The sequence below is a fragment of the Cariama cristata genome, unplaced genomic scaffold, assembly GCF_000690535.1.
Source record: "Cariama cristata isolate BGI_N322 unplaced genomic scaffold, ASM69053v1 scaffold13245, whole genome shotgun sequence".
Taxonomy (NCBI): Eukaryota; Metazoa; Chordata; class Aves; order Cariamiformes; family Cariamidae; genus Cariama; species Cariama cristata.
Window position 1 is genome coordinate 30616 of NW_009619345.1, and position 16273 is coordinate 46888.

At 37.7% G+C, this 16273-nt stretch overlaps 1 protein-coding gene across 1 annotated transcript in view; it reads right to left on the reverse strand.

The window, feature by feature from the left end:
* Window positions 1-9296, reverse strand: part of LPIN2 (lipin 2) — a 35018-nt gene extending 25722 nt beyond the window's left edge. Inside the window, exons 1-2 of the mRNA XM_009701229.1 lie at window positions 8998-9296; window positions 3010-3210 (exon numbers count right to left, since the gene is read on the reverse strand). Of these exons, the coding sequence (XP_009699531.1) occupies window positions 3010-3210; window positions 8998-9084 (288 nt within the window). The 5' untranslated portion in view covers window positions 9085-9296. The remainder of the gene's footprint in view (window positions 1-3009; window positions 3211-8997) is intronic.
* Window positions 9297-16273: the final 6977 nt, after the last annotated feature.

Below are 16273 nucleotides of genomic sequence, written 5' to 3' on the forward strand. Positions count from 1 at the left end.
AAAAACATTTCAAGACTGAATCTTCTTCAACTAATTTCGAGAGTTAGTAGTGTAAATAATAACCATTGATCTAGTCTTTATTTCCTGGAAGAACGATTGAGACTGTTCATATGTTTAAAGCTCAGCCTGAACTGGGGCCTGGTATGAATCTGAGTCCTGAATACCAAAAGTTCAAGATGACACACTGAAAGTCTCCTGGAAGGGGGTTTTGTTTCAAAGGGACAGAGGTTTGCCACAATTATTTCTCCAACTCAGTTAACATTGTTTCAGATTTTCCTGCTCTTGAGTTTATGGGGATATGACATAGGACCACAATCCTTCTGCAACCATAGTGCTTTTGTCAGATGAAGGATGTTTTATTCTCATAAAAAGGTACTTTGATTTAAGATTACATGCACAGGAGGGAGAGATTACCCTTCCCCACATGCATGAAATAAAAAGAAAAAAAACGAATGCCTTTCTAAAACCAAGATACAACTGTTTTACTTCCTCCTCTTTGTGAAATCTTGGGCATCCAGTTAAGTTCCATTCCAAATTTTTCCAAACAAAACGTGTTCAATAGTCAGATAAAATTACCTTATTTTTCAGTAAATCTGCTTAGCTGATGGTATCTGTGTATCTGCATTTAGTTGAGCTAATTAAAAACAATTTAATACATGTCAGATAGAAACACAATGGACTTGCCTTACTGCAGAAAATGCCAATGGCATTTCAAGTTACATATATTTGAGACACTTTTGCCAAAAGGAGACCAAGTTAAACATTGTAATTGCTATGAGATATCCAATATGTACATTACTCAAGTTCTAGCTTCCTGCCAATACAAAAGAAAAAATTACACCCCAAGTCATATAGCTAATATTGTGATATGAACATTCATATTCATAGTTAGTTAACCGTTGACATGAAATGGCCAGTCAATAAGGAAAGAGGACTAATTTTAAGATTAGCACGTGGACTGCCAAGAAAAAAAACCCAACACCACAGTGCTAAGAAAGGCAGTATCCATGTATCTTAATCTACTCCGTTATTTGCCCATTTATGAGAATAAAACCATTAGCCAAGGAAATCCAATCATAGGAGATGATAAATTACAGGTAGATAACCAAACATGCATGGGCACTATACCCAAATCCTTAAGATAACAGCTTTTCTTTTTCTCCACAAGAACTGAATGGTTTTGATCTGAAAATCATACTTACTTCACTACTGAACACAGTTTATTCTTAAAATATTTTCTTGAGTTTCCAATTCAGTAACATTAAAAAAACCCAACAAACCTTAGTGTTTCTTTTTTCAACCTTTTCTTTATGCTGCTGTAGACAGACAAACATCCCTAATTTTAGTACCTATACCTCATACTGGTTTCTGGAGACTTCAGTATCTTAAGTATAAAGCTGAAGCACAGATATGCATATTTTGTGTTCTCATACATCTTGAGACTACCAACTGATCTTAGCCTCCTAACATGCCAGAGAAAAATGCGTACACAACGCAGTAATAAACATTCAATTGACTATTGAGAGAACGCTCAGATGCAGAATGGCAACTGAAAGGATGAAGGGAGCAAGAAGCAGCAGCCATCCACTCAAGTAAAAGCTGAGAACTATGCTGACAGTCTTGTACAGCAGGTAGCAAGAGGAGATGTTTCTACTATTCAACAGCTTTTTAGAGGTACCCAGAAGCTGAAATCAGAAGCTGAAAGATCTCTCAAATTTGGTTCAGCTTCTCAGAAGTGTAATCAAAGACATTTAGCAAGCTCAATTTCAGATCACTCCTGTTGTAAGAGTATCTCGCTTGCTTAGACATTAGAAAAAGTACAGTTATACCACCTCTTGGTACCTTGCTGAAAAATTCTATGTAATCCGTTGCAGAAATGTTAAAGAAAATCAACCCTGTCATCAGCGTGCTCATTAACAAAACACTAGAGAGGGGGAAATCAAAACAAAAAAATGAAACAAGAAAACTGCTGCTAGCCAGTGTTACTATGATAAACTTACCACTTTAATGCATTTAACTCCCAGTATGGACCATTAACAAAAAAATGCCCTAACATAACTGCTCTGTTAGTTGCACTTTATTCACCCTTTACAACCAAAACATAAAGATGAGGGTAGTTTCCTACAGTGTCCTTTCACTTCTCAGAAAAGCAGCATATAACCCTGAGGTGTTATGATCTGTTTACATCAATCCATCCTTTGGTAGCACACCCACAGGCAATACTGCCATAGAGAGTACTCCTTACTGACAGTAACATAAAGTCCCTCCACAATAGCTCCATTTTTTCAGTCAAATTTACAACCCAACGCAACTCACTCCCTAGGGGATGGCAGGACAACCTGCTCGGGTAGTGCCACAGTCTCAGACTGACAGGACAGGGAATTGTACCAGGTTCTCTTTCAAATATGTCTACACAGGAAAGAAGCTTCAGTCCCAGTTTTCATTTGCTTGTGGATATTAATAACTGCATTTTCTACTGCATATCAGCCTTGAACAGAGCTAACAAGGAGTAATATTTATGATAGGTCACCAACCCTTAAGATGTGTTCTATTCGTCCTCCAGACATTCCAAAAATAGTTGTTTGCAACATCAGGGATCAGTTAAATGGCATTAAGCATTTATTTCCCACCATACTTAAATAAGCAAATAAATAGCCATGTAAACACTTTAAGACTGCGAAGTCTATATGTTTGTATTATTCTTTTTGCATAGCTCAACAGCTGTCAAAGCTTTTTTATAGATGACCTCTAAAGGTCCCTTCCAGCCCAAATGATTCTATGATTCTATGATTCTTTCACAGTATTTTTTTGCCAAGTCCCTAGATTACCACGGGAAGTTCTGTTTTGCATTCCAAACCTATCACTCTGTACAGCACACATGAGAAACTGCTCTGCACTGTATCGCTCTGCTAACCAGGTATGGGGGGGCTGGGGAAGGAAGGAAGAGGAGGGAAAAAAGGGAACGCACCGGTGTTCAAAACTTTGGTTTGGCCCACTTTCTGAACTTACCACTTTTTCTTTAGAGCGCAATACACCAAGCTTCCCAAATCGGACATGAAAAGGAGAACACTGATATGTCCCATCCTGTTGCCGGACCACAATGACATCAATGCATCCTGAAAGGGTTGCCTGATTAATGCCTTTGTACAGCTCCTTCACGGTCACCAGCACTTGTCCTGCAAGTTGTCCTACGTAGTTCATAGTCTGAGACTGTGGGAGAGGAAGGAAAAAAAAATCAAAAAATGTAGAAAGTTTTTTAGAATCAATTTTTAAAAAACATCTAAATAGATGTGCAATCTCATTTATCAATTACTCTGATTATTGTAATAAGCTTTACACAAAAACCTTCAAGAGTCAACAGAATTTTGAGCCAATTCTTGCGTTACTAACAGACTCCAGAGTTATAAAACCTATTTGTAATAGTTTATCAACTTGAATCTATGATTATTTAAAAATTTTAAAGTAAATTCTGAAGCATGTCATTTTTAAACCCCAAAGCCTAGATTCAAGTGACACTTAATTACTCGGATAAGCTAAAAATACAAATTCGTTCTCTGAAGACTGCCTATTTAATACAACTGATGCTCACGAAAATGGAGATAACTCTACATAAGGATGCAAAAAACCCCCAAAAAACTTAAAAGTCAGGAAAAGTTACGCAGAGTGTACTACATGTAACTCTTCCTTTACAGCTGTATATTTTAAAAATGGCTGAGTCACTGTAAAGGAATTATCAAAGCCCCTCTATAAGGAAAGCTCAACACCAGTGAATTTACTTGCCATAAAACAAGTACTAAAGCGTCTTGCAACACAAAAATCAGGAGCTTGTAAAAACCTTTCTTGAAAAGCCCTGCCATCGACCTTCAGAAGTTAAAACTGAGATGAGCAAGACTTCCACCTGTGGTAGGTGATGTCAGATACTCGAAGTTACTGAGACTCTCCCATTAACTTTTGATTAAATAAAACTACAGTAAGTATCATCTACAGTTACAATGTATACTCCTCTAAACAGCTTAATGAAGCTTGTAGGTACTTAAGGTAAAAGAGCTGCTGAGGTAAAGTTTGCTCTGCAAAAACACAGTGAACCTAGGGACATGACCTTGTCCTGAACACACTTCTCGTCCACGAGAAGCAATGACTTACCAGCTAACAACTGTTATTTCCACAGAAATTACACCTAAAGAATAAACACTACATTCCAAATAGTACATTTTCATATGTGAAAAGCAATCCTTAACCAAGTTTGCACACTCATGCAATATATTATTTTAAGTGTAAAGAGTTCTTACTCACTAACTACTTTCCACAGGTTTTACAAGGTTTCAGTCAAGAGAAAACAAATCTCGTACAGCTGTTTGTGGTTGTTTATACTCCTGACATCAGAAAACTGAAAAAGAACAATAAATATGCAGCCTAGGTGAATGTCACCAAACCGGGACAGTGAAGGAATCTTACTAGATGAGAGTGGGGAGTTCAGGACAGAACGCAAGGAAAGGAAGATGCACACACTAAGAAGATGATGCTATACTCAAACAAGATAAACAAAGAACATACAGAATCACTTATCGAACATTCTGTCTAATCCATTGAAAATACTTATGTGAATGACTGAATTTTGCATGACCGAGTCTTTCAGACTAAGAATACAATGTGAACTGTGATTGACAATAAGAAACGAAGTCCAAAGATTTCTCAGAACACCTGAGCTTTAATAGAAAGAGGAAGGAAAACCATGAAAGTGTTCTAATGGAAACCTAAGTGCAACCCTTCCTCAATCTGCCATCTCCCACCTCCTACCCAAAAGACTGCTACAAGCTCGTTTCAAATATATCCAAGCAATTGCATGCCTCTGAAGTTAAAGGTATTATTTGGGAGAATAAAGAGCCATTACAAACAATCAAAACACACCATACTGAACACATAACGAGGCCTAAATTGTAAAAATTCCATTTTGGGACAATATTTCTACAAAAAAAATCTACAGTGAACTTCTTTGTCTATTTGCTAATCTGTTTTTACTAGTCTCTGAACAAGGTTTAGGATTTTTCTTAATGCCTCTAAACAAAATGGTATTGCACTACAAGAGTTCTTCCTCCTGGTATTGCTTTCATTATCTAGGTAATTAATCAACTATTTCTTTTCTGAGCCTTCAAGGTCTTCCTTCCAGTAATGCAGGGTATATTGCATTCATTCAAGGGGAAGCCACTTTTGTAGCATCTAACAGTACCAGTATAACTGTAAACATGCAGGAAATCTAAAACTACTTTCACAGACTTAGAGCAGCTACGGAAGTATTTTTCTCCACCTCAGGCTTCTCAAGCCTAAAATACATTACCTAATCATATTTAGATTTTTTTTGGGGAAAAAAAAAAAAGTTCCTTCCTCTCTACAAGACTTAAAGAGGAAGATGGAGGTTTTCTAATACAGATTTAAAACTGTTTTGAAATTACCCACAGAACTACTATGCTAGGTAACATGCTAGAGAATTTTCTCCCATAGCTTTTGTACAATATGTTTGATGAAGACAAAAGAATAGACTGTCATTCAGTGGCTAATGAGATTAGCAGAATGGACTCTCTATCAACATTAGCAATTAATAAAATTCAGTTCCATCTCTTAAGTAGTTTCATGTACAACTATAAAATGGACTGCTTGCTAATGAAATGATAGCCCACTCTTGCCAAAAAGGGGAGGTCTCACTTCAATCTCTCCTCATCTGACCCTCTTACTGAGCTGATTTTAGCTCACTGACACAGCTGGCAGAAGCCTATCCATTTTTGCTGCTGCTGTTTGTTTCAGTGGGTTACCCAATTAGATTAGCTCAGGAGGAAGACCATGACAAACACCAGAGAGCCAGGAGACACAGCAGCACCAGAGAGCTAGGAAAAAAAAGCTGGGACAGGGAACCAAACATCTTCCTTTTGACAAGTGAGATACTTTCTGTGTCTCGTGGAACTGTAACCCAAAACAGAAAGGTAGCAATATCTCTGCTTTGCTGTTTAAGCAATTAGTCTTCCCCTACAATGACAGTCATCTTTATTCTCAAACTTAGGAGAAATTCCCTAACTCACAGTCATTATCATTCATGGCTGTACCTTGGCTGCTTCCAAGAGGAGTCTATGGTACTGGCTTACAAAGAAAGGTTGATTTCATGTCACCAAGGAGGGTGAGTTTGGTACATGTTTGAAACCATCAGGAATAGAAGTCCTTACTAGTCTCCATTCCGTGTATTTCATTTCAGTGAATGGGACTCGAGAAGCAGACATTAGCAAGGACTTCTCTATCGTTTAAGTAGCGACTGTTTACAAGATCAGAATTTCACACCAACTGCTAAGAATTAAGTTCAGTTGCTACATAATCTAGTTTTCCTCACATACATGCTAACTGACCTTGTCTAACCACAGACAATCACAAAAAAACCCCACAAGACGGAAGCATTCACCAATTTTACATGTGTTCTTGCTTTCCTGTAGCAAAAGTTACCTCCTTTACAGCTCTCAGTTGTATTTCGGTAGCTCATAGCACAGCCACTTTTGTGACCATACAAAACCAGAATAACCTCTTACGTGTGTAAAAGTTATGAACTTTTGAACCTACTGAGTATTAAAAATAATGTTCATAAGGAAAGAAGCCTTTTATGAGCCAAGTCTTAATGCAAACATTGTTTTGTACATTGTAAGCAAACAAAATCGTAGACCAGAAACTAAGGTATATTATTGCTTATCAGGTTGTAGTTCAGTTTTTAATATAACAGTTCACTTTGTAAGATAAACATGTCATTTAAGAAGGTTCAAATTGTAGCAAGCAAATGATCAAATAGAAATAAAGTGTTACCACATACCTGAGAACCATGAGATGTTCAATTTATCTCAAATGTCAATAGAACCCCAGCCAGGAGATTTTAGAAGTTGGGGTTTGGGGTTTTGTTTGTTTGTTTGGTTTTGCTTTAAGATTTATTGTATATTGTTGGAAAACTTGTGGTGAGCAGTACTGAATCTGACTATAGAAAGGAACAGTATAAAATGTTACTGTGTTAATTCTTGCAAATGCAATAGAAATAGTCTGGTCACAGAATAACCAGTAAGACAAAGTATATCCTTGATAACACTCCTTATTTCATGCTTAGAAAACATTCGTTAAATGTGATTGTCCCGAGAGCAGAGAAAAGCGGAGAGCAGTGTGCCTTCATAACCTGCTGTAAGAACCTACAAAGCATGCCAATATCCAGTTCTGCAATTCAAGACAGAGGTCTGATGGACAAGAGAAGCTAAGAAAGGACAATGCAGCAACATTTCACCATACTCTTTAGCTTTTAAGTTTTATTTATTTTGATATCCAGAGTATACACATTACCTGATGCAGTCAAATTCCAGAACTCTGCATAAAAGCTACAGTTAATGTAACTTACTACTTATTCTTCAGGAATAGCAAATTAAAAGGCTATCAATACCTAAGGTCTCACAGCAGAAAAACACTTTGTGACTCTTGAGGCTCCAGAGAGGTGGATTTTTGAATGTTTATGTAATACTACCTAGTTCGCAAAAATTCTTAGAGCTGAATATATTAATACTACTAAGCTAAGTGCAACTGTACTTGGAATGGGGAAAACGATCTCTCTGTCCTGTATCATAAAAAAGATTTTTTTCTGGCAAGAAGCCATTACACTGCAAAAGGTAGAAACAGAAACTGCTTTTTTTGCTGTTGCGTTTTTTTGAGAGAGAGCACATAAAAGTAAATATGAAATAAGAAAATAACTACTTTGGAAGTTCAAGAACTAAAAATAAAATTCTGTGCCTCCAACTATAAAATACTCAAATACATTACATTAAAATTAACCCTGCATATGTTGGTTGACTTCCTCATGTTACAGCAATGACGAACAGAATGGCTCGCAGAAATAACGATTAAACGTTACTACAGTTCAGATTAAGTATCTAACATGCTTTACATGACAGACACCCAAATTTTCAAAACTCATCACCAGGAAATGCTTATGTTAGCATAACTTGAGCAGGAGGTTTTGTGGATAGGAATTATTTCTATGTACCATTAACAAAGACATTATTTTGGCTGCTACAAAAGCAAAATGTTTTCCTGAACCTTTTTTTTATGTTATTCAGTAATATCCATACACAAGTGCAAGACATAATCAAAAGTCTGTCCACAAACTTGTGTTTTCTGTGCATTTGGATAACTGCTTTAGTAAACTGCATTTTTTTGTGTTCTTAAAGCCAACACCTTTTATACAGGTGCATCCATACGAACATGAAACACTACACATGCCCAGTTCAACAACAGAAAAAGAAGAGTGCAAGTTACCCAACGGCAAGCTATTGGATTGCTCCAGAGAGACACAGCTTTAGAGGGCATGAATTTTAACTATCACTGCAGAAAGTTACTTAAATGTAGATCTCAGCTGACAAGAGAGTAGATATTTATACAACCCATTCATTTTGAGATACATTTAGAGGATTAAAAGATAGTCTAATGCCACATGATGTAAACAGTGAAGAAGTTGCATTTCTTTCAAGAGATTAGGCAGAAAAATGAAATAAAAAGCATGCATAGCAATAGTTTCCCTCAATCTATCTCACCTTGCCTATATTTGCATGTATATATATTTATGAGGCAGAAGCTTTCCTTAACCATAGAAAATATTCAGTAAGTGTTTTACTAGTTTTTATTTTGTACCCTGAAATATTGGGGGGAAAAATGACCATGTGAAACAGGAGCACTGTAGCTTCAGGTCTACTCAGCAAAAACAAGCAAACAAAACCATCTTTGCTCCTAAGTAAAGATTTTAATTGGGGTTTAGGATTGCTCCTAGTACTGCACAGAGCACTCATGGAACGAAAACAGGAAACAAAGTTAAGTCTGTTGAATGCCTAATTAAAGTCTTCCACATACTATGAAATATAGGAAGTCATTTTTTATGTATTTTAAGTGTGCTATAGGAAATTATATACCCACACTTAGCAATAAATCTGTCAAACTCACCAAGATTCCAGAAGGAACCCTTTCATGGGCAGCAACAACACTTCTATTGAAGTCATCTTCAAAACCATCCTTTTCTGAGAAATGCATCTCAGAAAATAGGAAACTAACTTTCCACAATACAGGTAAATGCAAAGCTCACAGCCATAACAGACAGTTGTATCAGCTTTTCTTCTCTTTCCATAGAAGCGGAAGAATTATGTAAATCTTCTGGTCTCCTAGAGAAAAATGTGTGGTACACTTTCCCACGCAGTATTATGGTTAAAAAGGAAGCGCTGCTTCAAGAACCCTCACATAGAAACTCCCTCACCAATCGGCTCTGCTTGAAATGTCACAGCCCCCTCGCGCTCGCGGAGATAAGCAATAACACGGGCAGACTTGGCCATATGTTTGCACTGATAGGTAATGATCTTGTTTTACACCAGGCCACGTGACTGGCGCTGAACCTCCCATGAAAAGAAACAGGGATTTAGTTAATGATTCTTAAGCAAAGTCTACATTAGCTCACTTGGAGACTTTTTGCCCGCTGTTGCAACTCTACCACCTGCAGCAGCATCCAAAGTCCCAGCTCAGCCTGCTGCACACCTAACTCCAGACTGCCCGCTCCCTCCGCTCGTGTTTCACCGGGCTAGCTAGTCACGGTTCATAGGGCAAATTTGATGACCGTTCAGGCTCTGGTACTTGTGGGCTATTTGCATCCCCTTTTTGAAATTGCATTATAATAGTAAAGACATAATTGACCTGGTGCCAAGTTTATACTAAACCATACAAAAACAATGCATGCCAAAATAAACATTTTTTTTCCTGTGGAAATTCTCCTACTTTCTTTAAACTCAGTTGTTAAAGAAGCATAATTTAGGTGTGTGGACAATACATACAAGCTTACTGGATACCCACCTCCATGACCGAGAATGAGAATTAATGTTCGATCTGAGGAATTGTGAAGTGTCATTACTTCTGTAAACAGTATCACGGGTAGGTGAAATAACTGAGGAAGTGTAGTACTATCACGAAACAATTCTGCCCCTGAATGGGAGAGACGTTCTCTGAGGACCATTAATATTCCCTCAACATAGACATTCTCATTACCTTAAACCTATGCTTCTCCTCCCAACCTCACGCCGTTACTCTGGGTCTGCTACAGAAGACTGTGGAGGACTACTTCTTGAATTACAGGCTAAAAAACAACCTAGGATCCTACTACCATCTGCACTCTATCCTCCTCTAAGTTTTGTAAATTTATGCATTAGGCTCTGATGCAAGGACAATGAATCACATTATTGGATGCAGCCAAATGGCTTGTAGGTTTCCAAAATAATTCATGAACTACACTCAAGGCCAAAACTAAATCAGTCTTCATGACAAACTCCTAAATTGAGCGTTGGGATTGCTACAGCCACTGTCAGGTTGCAATAAGCTGCTACCATCTCTGGGCCCTTTTCTATACGCTGACTAAAGTCGTATTTAATGTGGCTCTTCACAGGAGAAATTACCGGTTTTGTTAGCAGACATGACAAGTATTTTCATAGGATACTAAGAATTACTAGACACACTCAGTTTTCCTCTGCTTGTTCATCATTCCTTTATCATGTGTGTTTCATTAAAAGATGGTAAAAACCACACAGTTATGAGCAGAATGGAAGCCGGCTTTGTAAGACAGTGCTTCTCGTCAAACACTTTTGACTTAGCTTTATGTTATTTTTTTTTGTGTACAATTTTCCGTTATATCTATTCTATTTCAGTATTGTTCAGTATTTCACGTTGACATTATTTTCTTCAAAAGTTCTACAGGTGGTTTAGAAGACAGCCCTTCCAGAATACAGATAAAATTGCAGTCACTGCAGTAAGGTAAATTTAGACAGGTAATAAGCTCTGCACATTTAGTAAGCCTCCTTGTCTTATATTTCACAATATTAAAAAGGTAAATAAAATATAATTCCATCTGAGTAAGTTTAAGTACTATGTTACTTACTTACAATTTACACAGGAAAATTAGCCTTAGTTTTGAAAATTAAATACCCCAAATTTGGAAGTATTAGAAGCAATGTTTTTCATGCAGCCTTAATCCAGCTCTTTGGTGTGGGTAGACTTTACTTTGGTTTAGCCTCAGAAAGCACATGTGAATTTTTTCACTAGCCTCATGCAAGTTAATACCCCTGACAAAGATCAGTCATCATCCTATGTGCTTTTTTTTTTCCCTCTGCTCTTTCTGGGTCTACACATCTTACCCCATTGCTCACTAGCCAAAAGCCCTGATGGGAAGTATGATTCCATTTTTAAATGGTACTTTTCTACAGTAACCTTCATAATACATTTGACTGCATTCATTTAGTTTTACAGCATCCCAAAGACGCAGTATTATTTTTTACATCTATGCAATGGAAAACTCAGGCCAGGAGACTGGTATTTAAAAATACAGGGGGTTTTAGCACAGTTAAAATTTGAGTTTGCAGAGTTTACCTCCATTTTTTACCTCTTTGCATATTCAAAACATTGCTTCCAAAGGCTGCATTTGCAGAATATTTTTCAGTGCAGCTTAAGTATTTTTTTTTATCTCCAAGAAAAAAAAAAAAGATAGAAAGACAGGAAATTCGAAGTTTATCTGGACTTGGCCCTTTTGTAATGTGTCAGTTATATCTGTATGATCTACTACGAATCATCCGACTCCAGTATGATGGCATCTTTTCTTGTATTAATTTCAGCATTTTCATTCTTTTTCTTTAAGTTACCTTTTTTTCTGTTTACAAAGGAACTTCAGTGAGAACAAAGAATAAGAGTCCATAAAGTGAGTTTTACTGTTAAAATGACTAGTTCGATCAAAAATCTAGGTTACAGGCACACAAAAAGTTCTTATGTAAGTGAAGACATACTCTTTCGAGGTACTGAAAAGAAGAATCTGGTTAATCCACAAGTGCATCCCTTTGGAATCTGCATGGACACCCTCCCCACGACTGCCTGCTACACTTGACATACCTATTTCCAACAGCACAATCTCTTCTACAGCCACATCATCCTTGGCTGAACTTATTTCTAGACACATCCCACAGAAACCAAAGTTTCTGAATAGAAATTCCATCTATCTCATTTTTACATGAGATGAGAGAAAGCAGATGGAGCTTTTCCTGTACGTTTCTAGAGAGCACTAAGCACTTCCCTAATGAGCAATCCCTTATCTTTCTATTTTCTCCATTTAAAAAGGTTTCTTTCCAGGCACTGATCTGCCTCAGGTGTGTTTATATTTTCTTACAACCTTCCAGGATTTAAAAGTCAAAGCAAAAGAACATAGTCATGTATTTAAGCATGAAATGCATCCTGATCTATTAGTGGTGAATAATTTGGTTACCTTTAGAATGGATACGTGAATATAAGATCTGAGACTATAGTACCTATCTTCAGGTTGACAAGAAAGAACAGAAATACACTTATTCTGAGAAATACATATATGGAACATCCAAAAAGTTCTAAATATAATGTATATAAACAAGAAACCTTTTTTTACCTGACAGACTCTCCATATTATTGAGCTGATGAACATGTACCAAAATAGAACAACATCCATAAATTCAATTTGCATACAAGACTTGGCTATTTTATTAGCAAATCAGGTAAAAATGCTAGTCTTACAGAATTCCCACACAAAGGTATTTATAGCATGAGATGCTGGGAAAATTAGATAGAGCTGAACAAAGCAGCATACGCTTACTCATTCGCCAAACACAACCTACTTGCACTATTGAGTTTTAATGAACCCAGAGATCACATCTGTCTGAAGGATGTATCTGTTCACCCCTAGCACACACCAGCATGTCTGCACCGTCTATACGGGACAGGACAAACCCGTAAAGCAGCCTCACAGATTTCTTGTTTGTGTTAACATGCACACTTTGCATTTGGGGAATGAATGGCTTTAAGTCACCACTAAGCAATTTTTTTTTCACATCATTGTATTTCAGTTCATATGACAAACTAAATTCTATTGTTGGCCAAGTGAGAGACAATTACTTCCATTTCTAATGGAATCTCAGCTACAATTCGTTACTGGAAGCACTTCGTTGAAAGAATTTTGCAACGAATTCTTTACGCATTTCCTTTAAAAGGCCTTTCATAACCATCAATCCAGGAGAAGTACATTTCCTGAGGAGACAGTTACGTAGTCTGAAAAAAGGACAAGTAAACTTAAAGATATGGCCGAAGTCTGGCTTAGCACGTGTTGGCTTCAGCCACAGAGACCAACACAAAAACGTCCCCTGGTACACTGGAGACTCTTCTATTATTACTTCACATAGTTACACTTCCAGAATGGAACTTAAGCACTTTGGATAAAGAAATGGGCCAGTTCCTCAGTTAAAAATCCCATCCGTTCCCTCCATATGGATAGCAGCAATGATGAAGTGTCCCTTAGTTTTGGGGAAAAAGAGGGACACAGGACAACTTCTGGCAGTTAATGTCAAATTGCATTACTGCAAAGCTGAAAGAAACTGATAACAATAAAAAACTTAACTAGGAAGGGGAAGCTAGCATCCTTCACTTGGAAATTCCCTTGAAATAGAAACACAAGAAAAAATTAATTTTTTATGGAAAAAAAAAAAAATTCCCCCAAAAGGTTGCTTAAGCTCTGTCCTCAAACACAAAGACAATCTGGCTTGACTTGGCACGACAGTTTCTATTAAATCAGCCTGCCTGCACAAACCGAAATGTAAGCACTTATGGTACTACATACTACAGCGTTTGTAACAACCCAGAGGAGATAGCAGCTAGGCGGAATGAAAATTCATTTAACGGAAACATTCTTTGCAAAAGCAGCAACATTTTTACTGTGCTTGAAGTGGATAATTTTATTTACAATTTTAAAAAACATCTCTCCTTAACTATCTAACAGTGAGATATTCACAGAAATGACATCTTTGTGTTACTGTAGAACCTTAAAATGCAATTTCAATGAGATCAAAAGTTCATAAAGAAAGTATTCCTGATCAGCACTGCCAGATGCAAAAATCATTGGGATACAGTATGCTACTATGTTGTGTTCTCAGAATTTGCCCAGTATGGGATGAAGACATCTACTGCATACGTTTTAGACTTGAATTTGATCACAAAGATATCACCCACTGTTTTGTATAAGCCTGAAAGCTTTTTCACTGTGGATATATGCAACATGCAGCACTGAATCTCACACCAGAAGGTGTCCTTTCATCCCTTTTCAGACAGTTACGTAGAATGTATTTGCAATTCATAACATAAATAATGATTAAAAGTTACTTTATATATAAGCCAAAGCTATTTTACAAAAAAAAAAAAAAAAAAAAGAGAGTAGCGTTCTAATTCAGCACAGATATTCTAAGATCACACACAGACCGTGAAGAACCGTCTGTTTTCCTCTATGCTGTGATCTTGCACTTAAAACGTAGGACTGGAAAAGGTGAAAATTGTGATCTAGAGTATTAACCATGAGAGCATCTTCCAGGAAGAGATAAACAAATGCAACTAATTTAACCTCTAGCTTTGGCAGAGATTCCCAATGTGGCTTTGAACAAAATTCTTTCAGCTTTATCTGTCTAGATTGCAAGTTCTCTGGGGCAGAGAGCAAGTCATACACCGTGGAATTCAAAGAACAATGCAAAGAAGGACTATTCTGGGCATCCAGATACATAAGGAGGTGTCAAGTGCAGTTTGTATTTCCCCATAACTGATCATGACTTTACAGTAGTGGAAAAAAATGCTGGAATTAGGGAGAAAGGACAAAAAGTTCTCTGCGTGGCGAAACTGGAACATTTTACACATATGTCTTCCAAGTAAATAACAAAGAACTAAACTTAATTTTGTAACAAACCAAATTGTTAAGTACTGAGAATAAGACAAAGTCAAACACCACCTCTTTTACAGGCCATTACAAAACCCAAACATTTTGATACGCTTCACAGAAGTTATGCTACGAGTTTAAAAATTAATACTGTAATTGCTCATGAGTGCCTTTCAGCACTATCTAGTTATTCCTACTGTCATTAAGAGTAACACCGGACAACACAGCATTTTCATTCAAAGCTCCTGACATCCTGAGTTCATTTAGCAACTTAACTTTAGCTTCTCAGTTTAATATTCCACTATATAGTAACGTGTTTTTACAGAGCACCTCACAGATCATTCCCTCAGTCCAATCAAGTAACGAGATCTTACCTGATTTTTGTAAGAGATGGCGAAATTGTGTACATTCCTGTATGTTCTGGGATGCAAAGAAACTATAGGAGGGGCTAGGAGAGAAGGCACAACCGATGGCCCTGGCTGGAGCTAGTTGCCCAGGATGCCTACAAACCAGACACTCCAGACACTATGGAGTGTCTGACATGCCCACACTTCCAGTAACACAAAGCGAAGGCATTTTGTGACTTATGATTTTTCATCTTGACTAATGAATATCTGTACATTCTTAAAAGGCGTATACCACTACACGTTTTTCCCTCTTTCAGTGCATTTTGCAAACATTAAGAGCTCAGTATTCAAAATTGTCCTGAGAAATGCTATTATGAAGTATAAAAAACCAAAACCCAAGAAAAACCCCCCAAACAACAGTTCTTTAGGACTGTCTATCATCTTCTCCTCTGATGGTATCCTAAATAACACCATATACCATTACGGGATATGGCTAACAAATTCTTTCCCATAACAACAACTGAATTTTGTTTGAGGGGGGAAAAAAAATAGTAATCAGAGGATGTGCACATTCAAAGTGCAGCCAAAACACAGGTATACGTATGACATCATCTTGCTGGATGGAAACACACACGTTTAAACAGCATATTGTCTTGCTCTTTTTAAAAAAATCATTGATATGTGCTACATGTACACAGTAACCACTTAAAGGGAGGAAAAAGGCAGTTCACACAGATTAATTTAGACATGCACTTGGCAAAAACTCAAGTGCATACACAAAAAATGCAGACTGTACTTCCAGGGATTAACACTTCACACTGCCCACTCCAGTAGGGATAAACAGAAAAGACAACGGAGGAGTGCCCCGCAGGTACGCAAGTTGACAGCCTGAGTTTAAGAAATGCATACCCGTAAAACGGACAGGGCTCGGGCAGCACAGCAGCTATCGCGATCTTTAACATTTAAGAGTCACCACCGCCAAGCCGAGCCCCAAAACCGACGTTTCGCCGGGCTACACCGGCCTCCTCTCACCGCAGGGCTGGAAGGCAGCTCCAGGGGCACCCAGCGCCGGCCGGCAAGGCGGGCAGAGCCGCCGCCCCCCGATCCCTCCGGCACACCGGGCACCCTGGGG